At 42.8% G+C, this 22120-nt stretch overlaps 1 protein-coding gene across 1 annotated transcript in view; it reads right to left on the bottom strand.

Moving 5' to 3' along the window:
- lman1 (lectin, mannose-binding, 1) overlaps positions 1 to 22120 on the bottom strand; it is an 83344-nt gene that overhangs the window by 40449 nt on the left and 20775 nt on the right. Inside the window, exons 5-9 of the mRNA XM_070867897.1 lie at positions 18114 to 18213; positions 7841 to 7964; positions 7608 to 7666; positions 2711 to 2846; positions 654 to 844 (exon numbers count right to left, since the gene is read on the bottom strand). Coding sequence (XP_070723998.1) covers positions 654 to 844; positions 2711 to 2846; positions 7608 to 7666; positions 7841 to 7964; positions 18114 to 18213 — 610 coding nt within the window. The remainder of the gene's footprint in view (positions 1 to 653; positions 845 to 2710; positions 2847 to 7607; positions 7667 to 7840; positions 7965 to 18113; positions 18214 to 22120) is intronic.

Below are 22120 nucleotides of genomic sequence, written 5' to 3' on the forward strand. Positions count from 1 at the left end.
AGAGTAGGTGGAGGAAAACCATTCCCTCTGGCGAGTGGGTCAATAACCAGAGGTCAAAGATTTACAATCATGGCAAAAGATCTAAAGGGGAGATGATAAATGTTTTCACCCAGAGTGTTGTCAGGATCAGGAACGCTCAATCTGAAAAGGCGGTTGTCTAGCTTCTGGAAAACTAGACAAAAATGATTTACAGAACAGCAAAGAAAATGATTTTCAACTATTTATCTTTTGTAGTTTTTAGTTCAAATGAGTGATTTCAGTTTTGTAAAATGAACAGGATATCCAGCGTCGAGACTATAGAACAGATACAGACGCATAGTAAAGATTCTTGTAATTTTGTATCAAAATTCTCTATCAATTCCAACTTCAGAAGTAACACTCCCTCACTAACTTTTTTTTAAAAAAACTGTCCAACTCACCATCAACTTGTGGGCATAGAAGGTAGTTTGTTCTTCAGCCCGATACTTACAAAACTGAGTTGAAACTGATGAGGCACAGAGGAACATCTTCACGAATGCTACCACTGAACCACTGCTGACAGCTTACCATTCAGCCCCTGATCTGGTTTATACTTAAAAACTTAGTGACAAGAAAATTGAAGCACAGCTTTTAGTCTGAAAAACTAACTGAGAGCCACATATTGCAATACTCACTTGTCCTGTTTGTGGTGCGGTATTACTTCCCTTCTTCGCCATCTCATCGGTCACTAGGGTGACATACCTCCTTTGCTCATCCAGAATCATGTTGAGTTGTCTGTTCAGCTGTTTGATTTCAAGATGGATGCGGTTCTGACCTTCAAATATCTGTCTCAACTCTCGCTCATTCACAGTTTCAAACAAATCAGCTACAGAAATGTAAAGTAAGCTTCAGTTGGGCTTCTGGTCACTGATTTACTGCTCGCCAGTTGCAGAACTATTTATACTCATTACAAAATACACCTGATGGTGAAACTTGCACAGAAGTGCATAATCAGAAATTTGGGCACATACTGCCATGATTATCCAACCATTATTTTAAATGACCAGAAAATCATGTACGCCCAATTATCTGATAAATGCTCCTGGCCTTTGAGGCTCCCTGCCAGAAACACAAAATTAACTCTCAGAACTTAAAAACAAGGCTTTTATTAGATATTAAAGTTACAAGCTTAAAAAAAAAAGTTTGTCTTGAGAGAAAAAAAATTCCAAAATTCCTCATTACCTAGCTTGGGTATGGTCTTCCTCATTATTGGATTGAAATTCTACATCCACAAATAGGAGGATATTGTCAACTATCCAACCAAGTGAGAACTGGATTCCCTTCAAACAATTTCCATTTAGTGGGTTCCCCCAAAGATAGTGAATTTATTCAGTGAGAAACTGAGCCACACAGAGCAAGTAGTTTCCAGACTCATTCCCTGGTCTGAGCAGAGTTAGCCGATTTTAGCTAGCACTGCTACAGGGGCATTACAATTGGTGTTGTGTTAGAGCAGAGTTGTGGTGAAACTCGGGCTGTTTATCTGTGAGGGAGCAGCATGCGGCAGCCCGGCCTGGAAATCGGTGCGGTCCCAGCCTGCAAGACCATCAGCAGGCCGGGGCCATTAGAGGGAGCAATGTGCGGCGGCATACCACTGCAGGGAGCAGCACATGCTGCTGCAGGAGGGCAACAGCTGACTGCAGTGCGGGCAGGTACAGCAGGAGTGGCGAGGTCAGGGCGAAGGAGCGGCAAGAGTTCGTAGAGGGATGTGATCGGGGGCCCAGGAGAGGTGAGAGTTTGGGGCCCAGAAGAGGCGAGAGCCCAGGGGCAGCACGGGCCAGCCCACAATGCGATGTGTGTGCACACTAGGTCCGTGCAGCAGAGCTGGTCTCCAGTCATCTTGGTTAATCCTTGCCACTGGACTAAGACCTAGCTCAGTCAAGACCGTGTGGTGCCTGGGATGCAACGGCCACCACACGTTAAAAAAAAATCCACGCACAGGCATCTTCCACCCTTCAAGATGTAGTTCGGGACTGGAATATTAGATCCTTCATTGAAACACCTGTGAACTCATCCCTTTTCGGCGTGGAAGCAAGTCATCCTCGTTTTGAGGGACTGCCTATGATGGAGAGGTATAAAAATGTTCCGAGCTCCTAATCACTATCCCGGTCCAAAGTGTTTGTGTGGACATGAAGAAGGACAGGATCAGGCGTGGGACTGATGTTGCCCTATGGTCAAAGAGCCTGTCAATATTCTGACAATGCATCATTAAGTAATCCTCAGTGCTTAACCTCGTGATGGTATTAAGTGTGCTATCATAGCTGTTAAATAACTTCAGAAGTGTACTGCTGTACTGTGGAGATTAGATTTAGTTTGGATAATTATCGCTGTAATGAGTATGGGACAGTCCAAAGGTAATTAATTTGATATTTTATAAATTCTAGATATGATGCATACAATGTGGGGACAAGAGATCTTTTTAACATACAAATTACACATTGAAATTTTCATTAAATAATTCTTGCACATGTAGAATGGCTAAATTCCACATGATACTACAGTAGCAGTTTGAGACTTAAAACTGAGCTTTTATTCCCTCGTGTTAGAGGGAAAACAGGAATTTACATTAAAATTTCAAAGAATTCCTGCACAAATCTATAAATCACAAGTGAGGGAACAAAGCTTCAACAGTTTACATCTATATATACACATACTCAAACATGAATTTAATTGTTAAAAAAAATCTTGCCCCAACCTGGTTCTCCTTGCATATCCGGGTGATCTTTTTGGAACTCTTCTTTCTTTTTATCAAGTGCCTGTTGGAAATTTTCATACTCCTCTCGATATTTCTCTTTTTCTTCTTGGGGAATTCCTGAATCAGCAGGCTCCTCCTATACCAGACACCAAAAGTTAATCATATTTAAACCAAAATATAAAAATGTTAAAACAAATGTAATTCAAGGACAATGGTTTTAAAACCAAAAAGGACCAGTTACTTGTTCGAGCAATTTCATCTTCAAAGCACATGTAAGGAAGGAACGGCCCAGATTTTGCAGTTGCAATGACAGTGAAACTGTCAGTTTGCAGACATCACCTTGAAATTGACAGCAACTTCTGGTGTCCACATATGCGCAGTTAAACGTGGAAATTCAAAAGTTGCTGTCAGTGATTCCCTGCTCCTCCACAGGGTTGAAGAACCCACAGATGGCAATCTTTGAAAAATCACTGTACTGATGTGAACTTCCCCTTTTACTCTGTAATATTGCTGTTTAAACTGCATCCCCCTCCATCCACCCCTCAACAAAACAGTTGTATTGTTCAATGAAATGTAATTGGGTTTTTAAACTATGTACGAAGTCATAATTACTGCTGTACAACCTCTCTGGTCCTGAAAAACAAATTTCATATTAGTGGATAAATTTCCTTTTTTTTTTAAATATAAATAAAAATATTTTTGAAATTTATGATATTTTAGTTTCTACTTTAATCCCATGTGTATGTCCGAATCTTTATTTCGCTCTCTGTAAAATGTAAAGATAATCAATGCATTCTGATTTGCTATCTGTGAGAATTCTTCAATGTGGCTGGCTGCTTAGCCTGCTTGATGACTTCACTGTTGTTAAGATGCTGGCGATCCACCAGAATCAAATTAACATCGGGAAAGGTGAAATCAATGCCAGGGATTGCTAGATCTTTGTGGGCAGCTTTCTTTGAGATCAGCAGCTAGAGCCTTCACTGCACTGCTGACTGCAAAATCCGGGCCAATAGTTCCATAGTTCTCTAAAAAACCAGTATAAAGTGTAACAAGGCTCGTTAGAAAAAGATTGTTTAATTATGGGTCGGTAGCTAAATACACCATATTGTATTGTATCGAATCAGACAAGTCATGAAGGATCCTATTTCAATCCTTGGTCTGTGTTGAGTCAGCTGATCTCAACCAAGGCAGCAGTGAGGTGATATAATGGGTTACAGTTTTCCTGGGCTTGGACAGGGAAAGTTATGTGAATTCACATGAGTGGCCACCTGGGTGAGGGTTGCAAGTATCTGTGGAACCAGCCCTCAGAATTGAGCTGCTAACTTTGGGGGTTGGGTGTGGGGGGGGAGGAAAGAGGTATATGAAAGAGAAAAAAAAAGTTTAAACTCAGACATATGGCTTTAATTCTAGAGCGAGTAATTAATTAAGCCATCTCTTACAATTCAACCTTTAAAGCTAATATTCTATTATATATTTTATTGCAAAGGGAATGGAGTATAAAAGTAGAGAAGTCCTGCTACAACTGTACAGGGCATTGATGAGACCACACCTGGAGTACTGCGTACAGTTTTAAGGAGGGATATACTTGCATTGGAGGCAGTGCAGAGAAGGTTTACAAGGTTGATTCCGGAGATGAAAGGGTTGTCTTATGAAGAAAGGTTGAGCAGGTTGGGTCTATACTCATTGGAGTTTAGAATTATGAGAGGTGATCTTATTGAAACGTATAAGATTATGAGGGGACTTGACAAGGTAGATGCAGAGAGGATGTTTCCCCTCGTGGGGGAATCTGAAAGTAGGGGGCATAATTTCAGAATAAGGGGTGGCCCATTTAAAACGGAAATGAGGAGGAATTTCTTCTCTGAGGGTCGGAATCTTTGGAATTCTCTACCCCACAGAACTGTGGAGGCTGGGTCTTTGAATATATTTAAGGTGGAGATAGACAGATTTTTGAATGATAAGGGAGTCAAGGGTTATGGGGAGCGGGCAGGGAAATGGAGTTGAGGCCAGGATCAGATCAGCCATGATCTTATTGAATGGCGGAGCAGGCCCGTGAGGCCAAATGGCCTACTCCTACTCCTTGTTCTTATGTTCTATTCGTAAGACCCTGTGATTGCCCAACAGACCAGTTGCCACACTGTAGGCATTTTAAATACTTCCATCCCGTTGGCACAAAATTGAAGAGAAAATGCAGTAACAGTAGGATTGATGACAGCACTTTGATCATTGCACTTTGTTTAATGTGTGCTGCTAATGAACATCATAGTAATTTCTCTATTGCTAGCTTCTATATGTCTGATTGGAAATCACATAGCATATAAAATCAGACAAATTGTAGAGAAGTGATATTCAAGAAGATTATTAGATAGGAAAATCCAGTCATTATATGCCAAATGCTCGAGTGGTACGCTGTTGTATGGTTCTGTACAAACTATAACCACAAAACCCTAGACTTAAGTCTTAGTTGATTAGAGGGATCCACTAGAAATGTAATAGATTCTAGGCCGAAAATTGCGGCCTCACCGGGTGCGTACATAATGCACACACACCTGACGAGGCCTCACAAATGCTGTTTCCCGGCATGTGATGCGCATGCGCAGAGAACCGGTTTTTCCGATGTCAAAATTTATTTTGACAGATCGAATGTATCCCCACAGGAAGAAGCCTTTGACGGCAATTTCTCCCCCCCCCCAAAGAATTAATCATTTTTCCAGTTTTACTGGAAATACATTTGGATTCAGTCATTGTATATTTTTTTCACATGGTGATTGCAGGAGCCTACATTAATATATTAGGTCTGCTGGTATGGATCTACACACTTGGGACAGCCTTGAACATTTTGAGGGTCATGCCATTTTGTTGGTAGTAATGTTTCAATCAATACTTTTGGCACAAAGCAACTTGCAAAATTTTAATGAGAATATATAGGTGCTTAGTCAGACACCATAAGGTAGTGTAGCTTATAGATAGCCCTTTAATTACACATTTCAATTCTGGAGCTGACCACTGCATTTGAGAAATCATTGTTTTTTAAAAATGTTATTTTTGCAGTATCTCCGAGAATACTCAAAAGATTTACAATATAATCCAAACAATATCCAATCTAAATAAATACAACTTCAATTTGTTCCAGGAATGTTTATCTCCACAGACCAGTTCTTACTTAGATAGTGAGAGCTCCATTTTGATCCCTACAATCTATTATAGCATACAACTAAAGCACAATATTGAACTCTAGATACAGACAATTGATAATGGTCTGGGGTGAAAAAACTCTCCCCAGTACTGACATTCTTCACATTGATGAGCACAAACCTATTCCAGTCCAGAAGTGTCTCATTCTAAAAACAGCCACACATATGGATCTAGTCACGTAGTGCTCAGTATGCCATTATATAATTTTAAACTTTTGCTCTTTGGCATTTATGGACCGAAGACTCTAGATAACTGTGCAATACAAATGCTGTACTGAAGAACTGCTGGAGTACAGTACAGCCTTCACTTCTCATTGTTTCTCTATGCAGCAATATTGATTTAGGTTGCACAACCAAATTGGGTTACAAGTGTTCTTTGACCTAGTCAAAATCCAAACACAGAAAAAATGGATGATACAAAAGCAAGATACTGTGGAGGCTGGAAATCCGAAATAAAAACAGAAAATGCTGGAAATTCTCAGCAGGTCAGGCAGCATCTATGGAGAGCGGAACAGAGTTGACATTTCAGTCTGACGACCTGTTGTCAGAACTGGAAAAAGTTAGAGAATGTTTTGAACAAGTTTGGTCTGCTTTTTCCTCCCAACAACATGGCATCAAAAATAATGGCACTCAAGGGTAAAGGAAAACAAAATGGATCATGACTTGAAATACCATGTGGAGCATTTTATCTGGTCCAAGCTTTCTGCACACCAATTCTGGATGTGGGTGATCCAACATGCAGAATCAAGTGCGGTCCTGAAACTATAAGGACTATTTGGACCACTAATGGGGAAGATAGTTTTGATGGAAAGACATCCTTGAGCTTACAAGGGATATATGCCATTAACAGCAATTGACTGATTTTGCCTCTGGTATTTGTGATCATTTGCAATTTAAAACAAAGGTCAATCATTTGCACTCCATAAATCTGCAACTGGTATACAGTAAGATCTTGGACAATTAACCAACCATAGAGCACATTGCAAATTAATTCACTTATGCAGGCATGGTCAGGCTGCAGAGGCCATCAGTGAGTTTCTTCGTTGACATCAGTACTGCCCAGTTTGGATTTAATTTGTGACCATGTCAATCCTCAGAATGCACTTTCAATTAGCTGATGAAATTGCCTTTAATATACGGTCCACGGAACAGTGCAACCTATGGTATTCGTTGCCATTATGATGACTAAGCCATGCTTGCAATGTTATGCGAATTTTTGAGCTCTTACTATAGGAGGAATACAAATGGTCTATAGAAAGTACAAATCAGATTTACTGGAATGACACTGGGGATGAGGGATTCGAATTACGATGGAAGGCTAAATCAAATAGGGCTGCATTCCCTCAAACTAAAGAGTATGGATGGATTTGACAAAAAAAAATAGAACATGGTAAACAAAGACAAACACAAGCCACCAGCTCAAGATAAGCACGAGAAACATTAAAGGGGAAGATCAGAAGATATGCATTCCAGAGTTACCAGAATGTATAATGATCTGCACAAGCGTGATATGGAGCAAAATTCATTAAAATTGGAATAGTCAGGGGAGAAAATGAGATTCTGTCCCAATCTCATCACCTTCAGTCTTCCTTCTCTTTCAGTTACGATTTACCAATTTTCCCATATTCCCTGACTTTAAGTTGTATTATTCTGCATCACGTGCTTTGGTTTGTCACCTATCTTAATTAATAATGACAAAATCTTACCACTGGTTTGCCAGGTTCCAAAAGTCTGAACGTCAAAAAAGATAAGACATCATGGTCATCTGTCAAGAAACAAATATAATGCAACATTTCTAATTAACTTGTCTTATACGGAAGTATGATTGTGAAGTTCGTATTATGCTCGAGTTCCAGCTTCAAACAAACTTTTCAACAACACTTCAAAAAAAAAAAATAAATAAATTTTGCCCACCTTCACAATTTTGCTACAAACCCACCTGCAAGACCTCCAGTTGCTGCAGAGATTCCATAATAACCCTCAGATGGAAGTACCATATTTTCTACTCTGGCACAAAGTTCATAATCGTCATTATTTGGAGTAAAGCCATTATGTATCATAACCTACAACAGAAAACATATAGACTTGTATTTTTGAGAGTCTTATGACTACGTGCAATAGTGGCACTAGTTTTATTTTTTTCTTTAAATTATGCAGGCTGGCTATTTTATTCTTCATATTTCATCCAAATTGCTGCCAATCTGGCTGAATAAAAGAACTACTTAAAAGGGATCCCCTTCGGCTGTTAATGGAACATAGCCAGGTGAGTTTTTTTTACAAAAAAAAACTAAAAATATTATAGCCTATTTTAGAGAGGTCTTCATAATACAACAACAGTGCAAAAATATATATTTTTTGAAACAAGAACAACTTGTACATCAAGGCATGAAAGCCAATAGGAGCAAACAAGCATCAACAGACAAGATGAGCCCAACATCTGTCATTGGGAAAATGCTAATGCTAAAGTCCATTATTAAGGAAGCAGTAGCGGGACATTTGAAAAAGTACGATTCAATCAAGCAGAGTCAGCATGGTTTTATGAAAGGGAAATCATGTTTGACAAATTTGCTGGAGTTCTTTGAGGATGTACCAAGCAGGGTGGATAAGGTGGAACCAGTGGATGTGCTGTATTTGGATTTCCAGAAGGCATTCGATAAGGTGCCACATAAGAGGTTACTGCACAAGATAAAAGCTCACGGGGTTGGGGGCAATATATTAGCATGGAGAGAGGATTGGCTAACTAACAGAAAATAGAGTGTCGGCATAAATGGGTCGTTTTCCTGTTGGCAAACAGTGCCGCAGGGATTGGTACTGGGTCCTCAACTATTTACAATCATTATTTAATGACTTGGGTGAAGGGACTGAGTGTAATGTAGCCAAGTTTGCTGATGATACAAAGATGGGCAGGAGAGCAATTTGTGAGAAGGACACAAAAAATCTGCAAAGGGCTAATATAGACAGGCTAAGTGAGTAGGCAAAAATTTGGCAGGTGGGAAAGTATAATGTGAGGTTATCCACTTTGGCAGAAATAATAGAAAAGCAAATTATAATTTAAATGGAGAAAAATTGCAAAGTGCGACAGTAGAGAGAGACCTGGAGATCCTTGTGCATGAAACAAAAAAAGTTAGTATGCAGGAACAGCAAGTAATCAGGAAGGCAAATGGAATGTTGGCCTTTATTGCAAGGGGGATAGAGTATAAAAGCAGAGATATTGGCTCTAATGAACAAAATGTTGAATCATTGTGGGTGGAGATTAGAGATAGTAAGGGGAAAAAGTCACTGGTGGGTGTAGTTTATAGGCCTCCAAATAATAACTTCACAGTGCGGCGGACAATAATCAAGGGAATAATAGAGGCATGTGAAAAAGGAACGGCAGTAATCATGGGGGATTTTAACCTACATATCAATTGGTCAAATCAAATCGCACGGGGTACCCTGGAGGAGGAATTCATAGAATGCATACGAGATTGTTTCTTAGAACAGTATGTCACAGAACCTACAAGGGAGCAAGCTATCTTAGATCTGGTCCTGTGTAATGAGACAGGAATGATAAACGATCTCCTAGTAAAAGATCCTCTCGGAATGAGCGATCACAGTATGGTTGAATTTGTAATACAGATTGAGGGTGAGGAAATAGTGTCTCAAACGAGCGTACTATGCTTAAACAAAGGGGACTACAGTGGGATGAGGGCAGAGTTGGCTAAAGTAGACTGGAAACACAGACTAAACGGTGGCACAATTGAGGAACAGTGGAGGACTTTTAAGGAGCTCTTTCATAGTGCTCAACAAAAATATATTCCAGTGAAATAAAAGGGCGGTAAGAGAAGGGATAACCAGCCGTGGATAACCAAGGAATTAAAGGAGTATCAAATTAAAAAACAATGCATATGAGGTGGCCAAGGTTAGTGGGAAACTAGAAGATTGGGAAAATTTTAAACGACAGCAAAGAATGACAAAGAAAGCAATAAAGAAAGGAAAGATAGATTACGAAAGTAAACTTGCACAAAACATAAAAACAGATAGTAAAAGCTTTTACCGATATATAAAACGGAAGAGAGTGACTAAAGTAAATGTTGGTCCCTTAGAAGATGAGAAGGGGGATTTAATAATGGGAAATGTGGAAATGGCTGAGACCTTAAACAATTATTTTGCTTCAGTTTTCACAGTGGAGGACACAAAAACCATGCCAAAAATTGCTGGTCACAGGAATGTGGGAAGGGAGGACCTCGAGACAATCACTATCACTAAGGAGGTAGTGCTGGACAGGCTAATGGGACTCAAGGTAGACAAGTCCCCTGGTCCTGATGAAATGCATCCCAGGGTATTAAAAGAGATGGCGGAAGTTAGAGCAGATGCATTCGTTATAATCTACCAAAATTCTCTGGACTCTGGGGAGGTACCAGTGGATTGGAAAGCAGCTAATGTAACTCCTCTGTTTAAAAAAGGGGGTAGACAAAAAGCAGGTAACTATAGGCCGGTTAGTTTAACATCTGTAATGGGGAAAATGCTTGAAGCTATCATTAAGGAAGAAATAGCGGGACATCTAGATAGGAACAATGCAATCAAGCAGACTCAACATGGTTGTACAGGGCTTTGGTGAGGCCACACCTGGAGTATTGTGTACAGTTTTGGTCTCCTAACTTGAGGAAGGACATACTTGCTATTGAGGGAGTGCAGCGAAGATTCACCAGACTGATTCCCGGGATGGTGGGACTGACCTATCAAGAAAGACTGGATCAACTGGGCTTGTATTCACTGGAGTTCAGAAGAGTGAGAGGGGACCTCATAGAAACGTTTAAAATTCTGACGGGTTTGGACAGGTTGGATGCAGGAAGAATGTTCCCAATGTTGGGGAAGTCCAGAGCCAGGGGTCACAGTCTAAGGATAAGGGGTAAGCCATTTAGGACCGAGATAAGGAGAAACTTCTTCACCCAGAGAGTGGTGAACCTGTGGAATTCTCTACCACAGGAAGTAGTTGAGGCCAATTCACTAAATATATTCAAAAGGGAGTTAGATGAAGTCCTTACTACTCGGGGGATCAAGGGGTATGGCGTGATGGCAGGAAGTGGGTACTGAAGTTTCATGTTCAGCCATGAACTCGTTGAATGGCGGTGCAGGCTAGAAGGGCTAAATGGCCTGCTCCTGCACCTATTTTCTATGTTTCTATGTTTTTATGATTCATGAAGGGGAAATCATGTTTAACGAATTTACTGGAATTCTTTGAGGATATAACGAGCATGGTGGATAGAGGTGTACCGATAGATGTGATGTATTTAGATTTCCAAAAGGCATTCGATAAGGTGCCACACAAAAGGTTACTGCAGAAGATAAAGGTACGCGGAGTCAGAGGAAATGTATTAGCATGGATCGAGAATTGGCTGGCTAACAGAAAGCAGAGAATCGGGATAAATGCGTCTTTTCGGGTTGGAAATCGGTGGTTAGTGATGTGCCACAGGGATTGGTGCTGGGACCACAACTGTTTACAATATACATAGATGACCTGGAAGAGGGGACAGAGTGCAGTGTAACAAAATTTGCAGATGGCACAAAGATTAGTGGGAAAGCAGGTTGTGTAGAGGACACAGAGAGGCTGCAAAGAGATTTAGATAGGTTAAGCGAATGGGCTAAGGTTTGGCAGATGGAATACAATGTTGGAAAATGTGAGGTCATCCACCTTGGGGAAAAAAAAAAAAACAGTAAAAGGGAATATTATTTGAATGGGGAGAAATTACAACATGCTGCAGTGCAGAGGGACCTGGGGGTCCTTGTGCATGAAACTCTTTTTGGAGTTCACCTGCAAAACATAAAACATTAAACAGTGCCACCCGACCTGGGTGACACTCCAGACATTTACAAGGCCCTTTTTTTTTCCCCCCCCTTTTTTTTTGTTTTTTTTGTGTTTTTCTTTTTTTGGTTTTTTTTTTTGGGCACTAAAATCACAATTTTCCCCAGTGCCCCCTATAAAAGGGAAGGGGGACACTAAAAGCACCGGCAATTAAAACAAATTAAACTTAAAAACGTAAAATCAAATTAAAATTTGGTTGCCGGGCGTGATGATGCACTCCAGTCCCTCCGGTGCCCACCTCTCGCGGAAGGCCGCGAGCGTACCGGTGGACACCGCGTGCTCCATCTCCAAGGACACCCTGGACCGGATGTAAGAGCGGAAGAGAGGCAGGCAGTCAGGTTGAACGACCCCCTCGACCGCCCGCTGCCTGGACCGGCTGATGGCACCCTTGGCCGTGCCCAGGAGCAGTCCTACGAGGAGGCCTTCGGACCTACCCGCTCCCCTCCGCACAGGGTGCCCAAAGATCAGGAGAGTGGGACTGAAGTGCAGCCAGAATTTCAGGAGCAGCCCCGTGCACTCAATAAAAACATGGAACACTGACTCCTCCAGACCGCAGAAATTGCAGGCGGCCTGGGAGTCCGTGAACCGGCTTAAAAATTTGTTGCACGGCACTGCTCCATGCACCACCCTCCAGGCCAAGTCCCCGATGAATAGTGGGAGGACCCCTGCGTAGAGTGCCCTCCATCGGGGACCCCCGCCTCCTCCGGACGGCAAGATGGTACGCCATGGCGTGTCCGGACGGCCGGCGAGGATGGCAAAGTTGTGGGTGTGCAGGAGCAGCCCGTACAGGAAACCTCTCCGCGCGGAACTGAAAGGCACGGAGGGGATTTCCCCGAGGCGGCTCAAGTTGTGAGGCGCCGGCCCCCGAGGGAGGTTCCGGGGTTTGGCGCCGATGAGGAATTCCGTCCGGACGGGGGTCAGTTCGGACGGGATCTCCCCACGTGCTTGAGCCTCCTCGATGCACCTAACGGAGTCAGGGCCCAGAGCTGCTTTTAGCGACTCGATGGCATCGGCCGCGTGGCGGACGTTGGCAGAATTTAGGCGCCGCGCCAGCGTGTCTGGCGCCATCCAGCCCGCTCCTCCGCCATCGAGCAGGTCCCTGACCCTGGTCACCTCACCAGCCACAGCCCTCTCTTCCGACCGCCACATAAAACCTCGGCCGTGGAGGTACGGATTCCCGAGCAGCGGTTCCTGCAGGACGGCCGCCACTCCAGCCGGCGGAGAGCTGCGCTTGGTGGAGACTTTGTTCCAGACCCTGATGAGTTCCCTGTAAAAGACAGGCAGCTCCCGGAGGGCGGTCCTGGCACCCCCCCAAGTTCACAAACAGGAGCTGCGTGTCATAATTGAGGTCGCGCTGCTGGCGGAAGAAATACCTCGCCAGAGCACACCACTTAGGAGGGGGCTCGACGTAAAGGTATCTCTGCAGGGTCTGAAGACGGAAAGTCGCGAGCTGGGCGCTGACGCACACCAACGACTGACCGCCCTCCTCAAGCGGGAGACTCAAGACCGCAGCAGAGACCCAGTGCTTCCTGTTGTTCCAGAAGAAGTCCACCAGCTTCTTCTGTATCTTGGCGACAAACGCAGGGGGAGGGGTCAAAGTGACCAGCCGGTACCACAGCATTGCGGCCACCAGCTGGTTTATGACTAGCGCTCGACCCCTGTAGGACAGCACTCGGAGCAGTCCTGTCCAGCGCCCTAGGCGAGCGGCGACCTTGGCCTCCAGCTCCTGCCAGTTCGCCGGCCAGGCTCCCTCGTCGGGGCTAAGGTAGACTCCCAGATAGAGGAGATGGGTCGTGCTCCAGGCAAAAGGCCCGAGCTCCTCCGGCAGGGAGTCCACCCGCCACTGACCCACCAGGAGTCCGGAACATTTCTCCCAGTTGATCCTGGCGGAGGACGCGGCCGAGTAAATTCCTTGTGCATGAATCCCAAAAAGTTAGTTTGCAGGTGCAGCAGGTAATCAGGAAGGCGAATGGAATGTTGGCCTTCATTGCGAGAGGGATGGAGTACAAAAGCAGGGAGGTCCGGCTGCAACTGTACAGGGTATTGGTGAGGCTGCACCTGGAGTACTGCGTGCAGTTTTGGTGACCTTACTTAAAGAAGGATATACTAGCCTTGGAGGGGGTACAGAGACGATTCACTAGACTGATTCCAGAGATGATAGATTGAATAGACTGGGTCTTTACTCATTGGAGTTCAGAAGGATGAGCGGTGATAGAAACATAGAAAATAGGTGCAGGAGTAGGCCATTCGGCCCTTCTAGCTTGCACTGCCATTCAATGAGTTCATGGCTGAACATTCAACTTCAGTACCCCATTCCTGCTTTCTCGCCATACCCCTTGATCCCCCTAGTAGTAAGGACCTCATCTAACTCCTTTTTGAATATATTTAGTGAATTGATCTTATAGAAACATTTAAAATAATGAAAGGGATAGACAAGATGGAGGCAGAGAGGTTGTTTCCACTTGTCGGGGAGACTAGAACTGGGGGGCACAGCCTCAAAATACGGGGGAGTCAATTTAAAACCGAGTTGAGAAGGAATTTCTTCTTCCAGATGGTTGTGAATCTGTGGAATTCTCTGCCCAAGGAAGCAGTTGAGGCTAGCTCATTGAATGTATTCAAATCACAGATAGATTTTTAACCAATAAGGGAATTAAGGGTTATGGGGAGCGGGCGGGTAAGTGGAGCTGAGTCCACGGCCAGATCAGCCATGATCTTTTTGAATGGCGGAGCAGGCTCGAGGGGCTCGGTGGCCTACTCCTGTTCCTAATTCTTATGTTCTTATGTTATAAGTCCTGCTACAACTGTACAGAGTACTGCGTACAGTTTTGGTCTCCGTATTTAAGGAAGGAAATACTTGCCTTGGAGGCAGTTCACAGAAGGTTAACTCGGTTGATTCCGGAGAGGAGGGGGTTGACTTATAAGGATAGGTTGGGCCGATACACATTGGAGTTCAGAAGAATGAGAAGTGATCTTAAATTGAAATATATAAGATAATGAGGGGTCTTGACAAAGTGGATGGAGAGAGGATATTTCCACTCTTTGGGGAAACTAAAATTAGGGGACATCGTCTCAGAATAAGGGGCCACCCATTTAAATCTGAGATGAGGAGAAATTTCTTCTTTCAGAAGGTTGTAAATCTATGGAATTCTCTGCCCCAGAGAGCTGCGGAGGCTGGGTCATTGAATATATTTAAGGCGGAGATAGACAGATTTTTGAGCGATAAGGGAGTAAAGGGTTATGGAGAGCGGGCAGGGAAGTGGAACTGAGTCCTTGATCAGATCAGCCATGATCTTATTGAATGGCAGAGCAGGCTCGAGGGGCCAAATGGCCTACTCCTACTTCTTATGTTCTTATGAGATTATCTTTTAATTATCCAATTGTTTAAAAAAAACATAAAAATAGACACCATATCAGATAAATATTAAAACAAAGCTGCAATTAAAACCTGGATCTTAAAGCTCTCGAAGGCGAAACAAAAAGAATCATGTTGTTCAAATATAATTTTTTAAATAAAGAAATAAATTGGAGCTGCACTGATGCCCTACCCAATGCAGTTTTTGTCTGTGGTGGATTGATTATCTGTGGGTTCTCCCTCACTGGTCTCAGTACATATATTAAAAAAAGTTACCTTTGAGGTAAAAGTCGATCCTGTGGGATGTAGAAAGTGACAAAATGAACTACTCTGGCTAGATATCTCTAATGCTAAAATTCAATGCTAATACGAATAGATTATAGTCCACTTAATCAGAAGAAGGATAAATTGCTCCATTAAGTGATAGGAAGGCTGTGTAAGAACAGGAAAATAATTTTAAATGGGAGACTTCAATCAAACCAACATAAACTGAGAAAACCCTTGTGGTTTAGACTCAAGTTGGTAAATATAATGTATGAATTTCTTGGACCAGTGCATCAAAGAAGCCATGACAGGCATGCTCATTTTGATCGGATATTCGTTCATAACCATATACAGGGCACTGGGGAGGCCACACCTGGAGTACTGTGTACAGTTCTGGTCTCCTTAGCTAAGGAAAGACATGCTTGCTTTAGGGGGAGTGAACAAAGGTTCGCTGGACTGATTCTTGGGATGAGGAAATGGCCCTATGAGGAGAGATTGAGTAGACTAAGCCTATATTCATTGGAGTTTAGAAGAATGAGGGGATAATCTAATTGAAACATGTAAAATTCTTAAGGGGCTTGACAGGGTTAATGCTGAGAAAATGTTTCCCTTGACTGAGGAATCTAGAACACGGGGTCACAGACTCAGAATAAAGGGTCGGCCATTTAGGACGGAGATGAGGAGAAATTTCTTCACTCAAAGAGTTGTGATTCTTTGGAATTCTCTACCCCAGCGAGCTGTGGATGCTCAATCATTGAGTATATTCAAGACAGATACATTTTTGAGAACTAGAAATGGGGATAGTGCAGGAAGGTGGAGTTGAGGTAGAAGATCAGCCATGATCTTGTTGAATGGCGAAGCTGGTTCGATGGGCCAATGGCCTACTCCATCTCTTATTTATGTTTTTATGACCTAGAAAATGTACAAGATATGGAAATCATGGCACCCTGGGGACAGCAACTACAGAATGATGGAAGTTTAACATGATCTGTCAGTCAGAAATACTTAAGACCAGGAGTTAGGTACATAACTTTAAAAAGGGCTAAATTAGGGAACAACTAAAGCAAATGAATTGGGGGAAGGTTCTTCAACACATCAATGGAACACCTTTTAAAAGGTATAATACTGCACCTGGAGGACTAAGAAACATAGGATGGAAATAAAATATAATATTCAAGGGTATAGAACATTTAAAACTCAGAAGTAATAAACATGACCCTACTTGGACAAGCCAATTAAAGTGAGATAAGAGGGAAAACAGCCTGGACAAATCCCACAGGTGGAACAGAGGAGTGGCTCACTAGGATGACAAGAAAATGCAAATACAAGTAAAATGATTGACTAGAGGGCAAAAATGACATGTAAAAAGTCAAAGGAGTGAGGCTAAACAGTAAAAAAAATACTCAGTACTACAACAGCAAGCAGGCAGAAGACATGAAAACTGTAACAGATCAAACAGGATTGAAACAGAGAATGAGCATGAAATTTTAAATATCCTGAATGACTATTTCCTCCAAATATTCACTGGAAAACATGAGCAACCTGCCCATTCCAGATAAAGATATCCCAAGTAAAATAATGACTTCTAATAACTGAAAACAGCAGGGCTGCCTCAAAAGAACTTGATAACAGGAGCGAACAGCTGCTTCAATTACACAAAATAGTTGGAGTGCTTAAAACGATCAACTGACTTTGTAATTGACCCTTATGGCAATGGCAAATGGTTAGCAGCAGATATAGGCGGCTGTTTGAGATAAACAGGGAAGGTGTAAGTGGTAGGGACAGTACCCATATTTAAAATGAACAACAATACAGACATAGTCAACTACAGGCTTAGAAATCTTACTTCTATGCCTTGTAAAATAATGAAATGGGTTATCAGGAGTAAATTTTAAAACAATCTTTACAATCGCCTAGTTAACAGCAATCAACCCGAATGCAGATGGGGGAAGATCCTGCCTGACCAACTTCCGTGGCTTCTGTGAAAAAGTGACAACCTAAGAGGACTGTCCTTCAAGTTGAGGGGCATATGGTGCCCCTCAACTTCCAAAAAGCTTTTGGAAAAAGAAACTATTAAGCAAACACAAAGTGAGGGATTCTGGGTAAATCCTAGGCATGGATAAGAAACTGGACGAAGTATAGCAAATGAGTACGTTAGAGGAACTGTGTCAGAGTGGGGGGGGGGGGGGGACAGGTGGATAAAGTAGAGTGGTGTGTCTCAGGGATCGGTGCAAGGACCACTGCTGTTACTAATGACTCAAATTCAGAAACTTAATGAAAAACTGTCAAATTGCAGACAGTACCGAACTAAGAGAGGCAGTGGAATCGAAAGAGTTAGACCAGAAAGTGCAAAATGATTTAGACAAAGAATGCAAGTAGGCAGAACAATGGCAGATGAAATGTAATGTAGACAAATGCAAAGTACTACACATAAAAAGAACAGATATACAATAAACAAACTTTGTCAATGGTGTTGAAGTAGCTATGCTGAAAGAGCAACTAGTCTTAAAGCAACACAAGACGTAATAATATTTTGTAATATTTGCCAAAAAACATTTGATTTTACCTTCTGAATCTTGGATATATCTATTGAAAAACTGTTTCAAAAACATTTTAAACAAATATAGGTTCTTCGGAGAAGCTATGGCTGTTCCCAATATAATTGCTCAGACCAGATTTCTTTGACTAAAATAGAGTAATCTTATCAAGGCTGCAATATATTTTGAACATGTCAAAGCACAAGAGACTTACAGTCAGTGTTTTTCTGTAGTAGATGATCCTAGCTCTCACAGGGTAAGGCTTGTTCCTAAAATCTCTCAGACAAGAGCCCAATGCTTGTGTTGTACCATCGCTGCAGAAGCAAGTAAGTTATTACTGTGTTTTGACAATGGCATAAGCTAATCTTTTCAAGACTAAACCAAAGTTATTTCAAATCAGCAAACATAATGAACATAAAATTGGCTGTAGTTTCATATGCTGCCTTAATTCTGGTTTAAAAGTATTCAAAATTTAGTGCACAGTGTTCTTGCTATTTTTGAACTATCCATTTTTCTGACCAAGTAATGGACATACTTTTGGTCTACATATACCTTTAATTATTAAAAGGTCTCTTTAAAATACAATAATTTTGCTCCAGTCTTCCCAACAATACAAAAATCACTTTTACATCTACAGTGGGATCTTGATTATTCAATGAATTGCTGTGCAGAGCCAATCTGCTAAAGGGAAACAAGTGCCTCCATCTCAACTTTCACATATTAGTTGGACATAATTCAGAAATGACACTGCAGATTTTTAGCTGCTATTTATAAATTGGGAGTTAAACATATTTCAAAAGAATTACTCAATTAAAGAAAAATTTGTTGACAAACATTTAAAAATAGAACATTCTGAATTTGGCATACAATCACAGCATGATGCAATTCGACAATTTGCATCATACTGTGCATTTACAAACAAATCAAGAGATTAGTCACTTTTGCAAAGACAACTCCCCTTAAAAAAAAGTACAAGAGTGAAATCAGCAAAGAGAAAGTGCAGTCAGTTCAGTGGACAGGCATTTGTAGTTGTTTTGCTCACAGCAAAGACCCACAAATAGTAATAAACTGAATAACTAGTTAGTCTATTTTCATTGGTGTTGGCACAAGGAAGAAGTTAGCCGGAACACAGATCTCTTCAAATCGTGGTATGGAATCATTAACATCCACTGAATCACGAAAGAGGCAGACTGGATGTTGGTTTAGTGTCTCATTCAAAAAGATGGCAATTTTGACAATGCAACACTCCCTCGCTCAGCATTGTACTCGATGGTCAACCTAGATTTCCAGCAAGTCCTAGGGCTCAATTTTGCCCAAAGCCGGTTTTTGGCGTATTGCCAGAGTTAAGCCCGTTTGTCTAGGCCACAACTACTTCAAAAGTAAATGTGCCAAGTGTCCCCGCTCTACTTTTCCAAATTGGCACAGCGCAACCTGTCCTGTAGCATCGGGGATGGAGCCAAATATCTGCTGAAAAAACTATGCTGCCCCTTCTGCGTATGCGCGAAAAAAAAGACATTTTTGACGTGATTCCTATGGGTGCGCATGCACAGTACAGCTCCTCGTCTGCAAATCGGCCATTTTTAAAAAGAGCCAGTTGTGTGGCGAGAACTTTAATTATCACGAACAATTGGAGCTGCAATACAAGATGCAACATGGAGCTGCAATACAAGATGCAACACGGAGCCAAGGACCAAGAATTTCTTACAGGATGAAGTGGATTGAGAGCAGATGGCAGGAGCTGGACACTAGCAGAGGTCACATAAAATTTCCACCCCAAAAAAATGAAGAAACACTGGAACCAAGTTGCAGAAGATTACTGAGCAATCCGAGGTCTGGAGGCCAGTGGAAAAAGAAGCCGCAGGACCTTGGTCAAGTAGCTGGTGTAAGTAATATTTTCATTTTTCAATGGAATTGCAATTGTAAATGTAACCGTCTGTATATGTCCCACCCAGCAGAAAGACACCCTCGCTAAAATGTTAAGATTTTCATCTTTGCAGAGGCAAGTGGCACACAACAAACAAGAAAGAACTCGAACAGGAGGAAGCCCGGCAAATCTTTACCCACTGACACCCTTACGTCATTGCTTTGATGGGTCCTGCCAGGAGAAAAGCAACCACACCGCACAAGCTGGGCCCACAGTCAAGGCCTGCAAATTCCACAGTCTGGCTTTCCTAAATGTTAACTACTGCACGGGCTAGCCATGCTTCAGTTCATGGGGATGTCTCCCTCAGCTACGCTTCGATGATGTAATGTGCCATCATTCATCGTGGTCCTTTAAATCAGCCTGCTGCTTGTGCTGTGAGCCTACTCATGCCATCCTGTCCCCTCCTCTGCTGCTGTCTGTTCGGTTATATTTTGCAGAACTTGAGGCCAACCCAGACGATGCAGAAGATTATTAGATGAGGACGAGCCTGAAGAGGAGAACATCTTCCAATCCCACCTTCCAGACCAAGAGCATAGGGGTGAGGTGGGGGTGATGGATGAAGTCCCCACTGTTGTACTCACTTTGGAGGTGGTGCAGGTGCCGCCCACTGAGGTGCTAGCCCCTCCAGAGTAGTGGTTTGAGTGTTGGTGGGATATTCCATGGTTTCCCACCGTCCGAGGCTGGGGATTCCAGTGAGATGCAGCAAGGCACACCCAGGGCCCCACCATCCGAGGTTGCGGGTCCCAGTGGGATGCAGCGAGGCACACCCAGGGCCCTACCGTCCGAGGCTGCGGGTCCCACTGGGATGCTGCGCGCCACACCCAGGGTGAGGAGGGGGAAGGAGAGCTCGACCGTGCTCTCCTGAGGTGCAGAATCTAACAGATGTGGTTCACATGATGGCCATGAGTGCGGAGAGCATTGACCTTACTCGATCACTCCTGGACACCACCAGTGGGGTGGGTGATGAGGTATCGGGACAGTCTGGAGAAGTAACAACACTCTCACAAGAAATGGGAATGCTGTCCGGAAACATGAGGGAGGGAATGTTGCAGGTAGTGGACACACTTTTGCTCAACATGTGGGAGGGCATGTCACAGGTAGGTGAGACACAGTTGGCGAACATGAGGGAAGGAATGTTGGAGGTAGTTGAGACACTGTCAGGACACATGAGGGAGGGAATGTTGGAGTTAGCTGCTGCAATAAGGGAACATGCCCATTGACAGAATGAACTGCCACTCCCACTCCAATACCAGACGAGCCTCTGAAGAGGCCCAAGCCGGGCCTTCCACATTACCAGCTGCCCTCCCCAACCCCCAATCAAGAAGTGCGCATTACTAGAGATGTTCGAAAGAACCAACCCGAGAAACACTGTGCCACCGGCTACAGACAGGGGTGGTGGAGTCACCAAGACCAAGCGCAGCGGGAGGTTTTAGAATAAGGTGGAGGAGAGATGGATGCAGCCTTTCTTTGCTGCTGCTATTATTGTTGTTTTACTGTTGTAACGTTTCTCAAATTAAAATTTTTTGTAAGTTATGTAAGTTTACGTTAGTAAAAGTTAGTAAGTGATCTTAGAGTTTGTAATTGATCTTAAGTGAAAACTTTAAAGTTTGATACAAGAATATGTTTATTAAAGCTAAGTACAAACAAATGTTTAAGCTTTTGAATAAAATATATTTTAAATTATAACAATTATTTCCATTATTTGGTTCCATTATTAACACAATTTTTTGAAGTAAACAAAAATCGTTTCCATCATTTGTTCCATTAACACAACACAACATTACGGAACATGTCCAAACAGTAAACATGGTCCATGCGGAATAGTTGCCGCTGAGCATTCAGGCAGCAAAGCGTTCACGGATGAGCTGCTGACGCAAGGGTCGAGCAATCGTTAAAGGGGCACGACGGCCCGCCCTCCTTCGCCGTCGTGCTCCGGGTTCAGGAAGCATGGCTTCCTCATCCTCCTCGTCATCTGCATCTTCCTCATCATTACCATCAGCCACTCTCGGTTGGGTCTTCTACTACCAGCTGCTGCTGCTCATGATGGCTAAGTTATGCAACATGCAGCACACAACAGTGAATTGACTGACAATCTCAGGGGAGTATTGCAAGTAGCCTCCGGAATGGTCCAAGCATCGGAAACACTATTTGCTCTGCCCTTCTGGCTGCTGCTGAAACATGGCAGATATAATGCTCTCGCATAGGATGAACGCATCATGGGTGTTCCCAGGGTATCTTTCATCAACTGACATGATGCAATGCATGTTATCACACACGTGCTGCACATTAATGGAGTA

The sequence above is a fragment of the Pristiophorus japonicus genome, chromosome 2, assembly GCF_044704955.1.
Source record: "Pristiophorus japonicus isolate sPriJap1 chromosome 2, sPriJap1.hap1, whole genome shotgun sequence".
Lineage (NCBI taxonomy): Eukaryota > Metazoa > Chordata > Chondrichthyes > Pristiophoridae > Pristiophorus > Pristiophorus japonicus.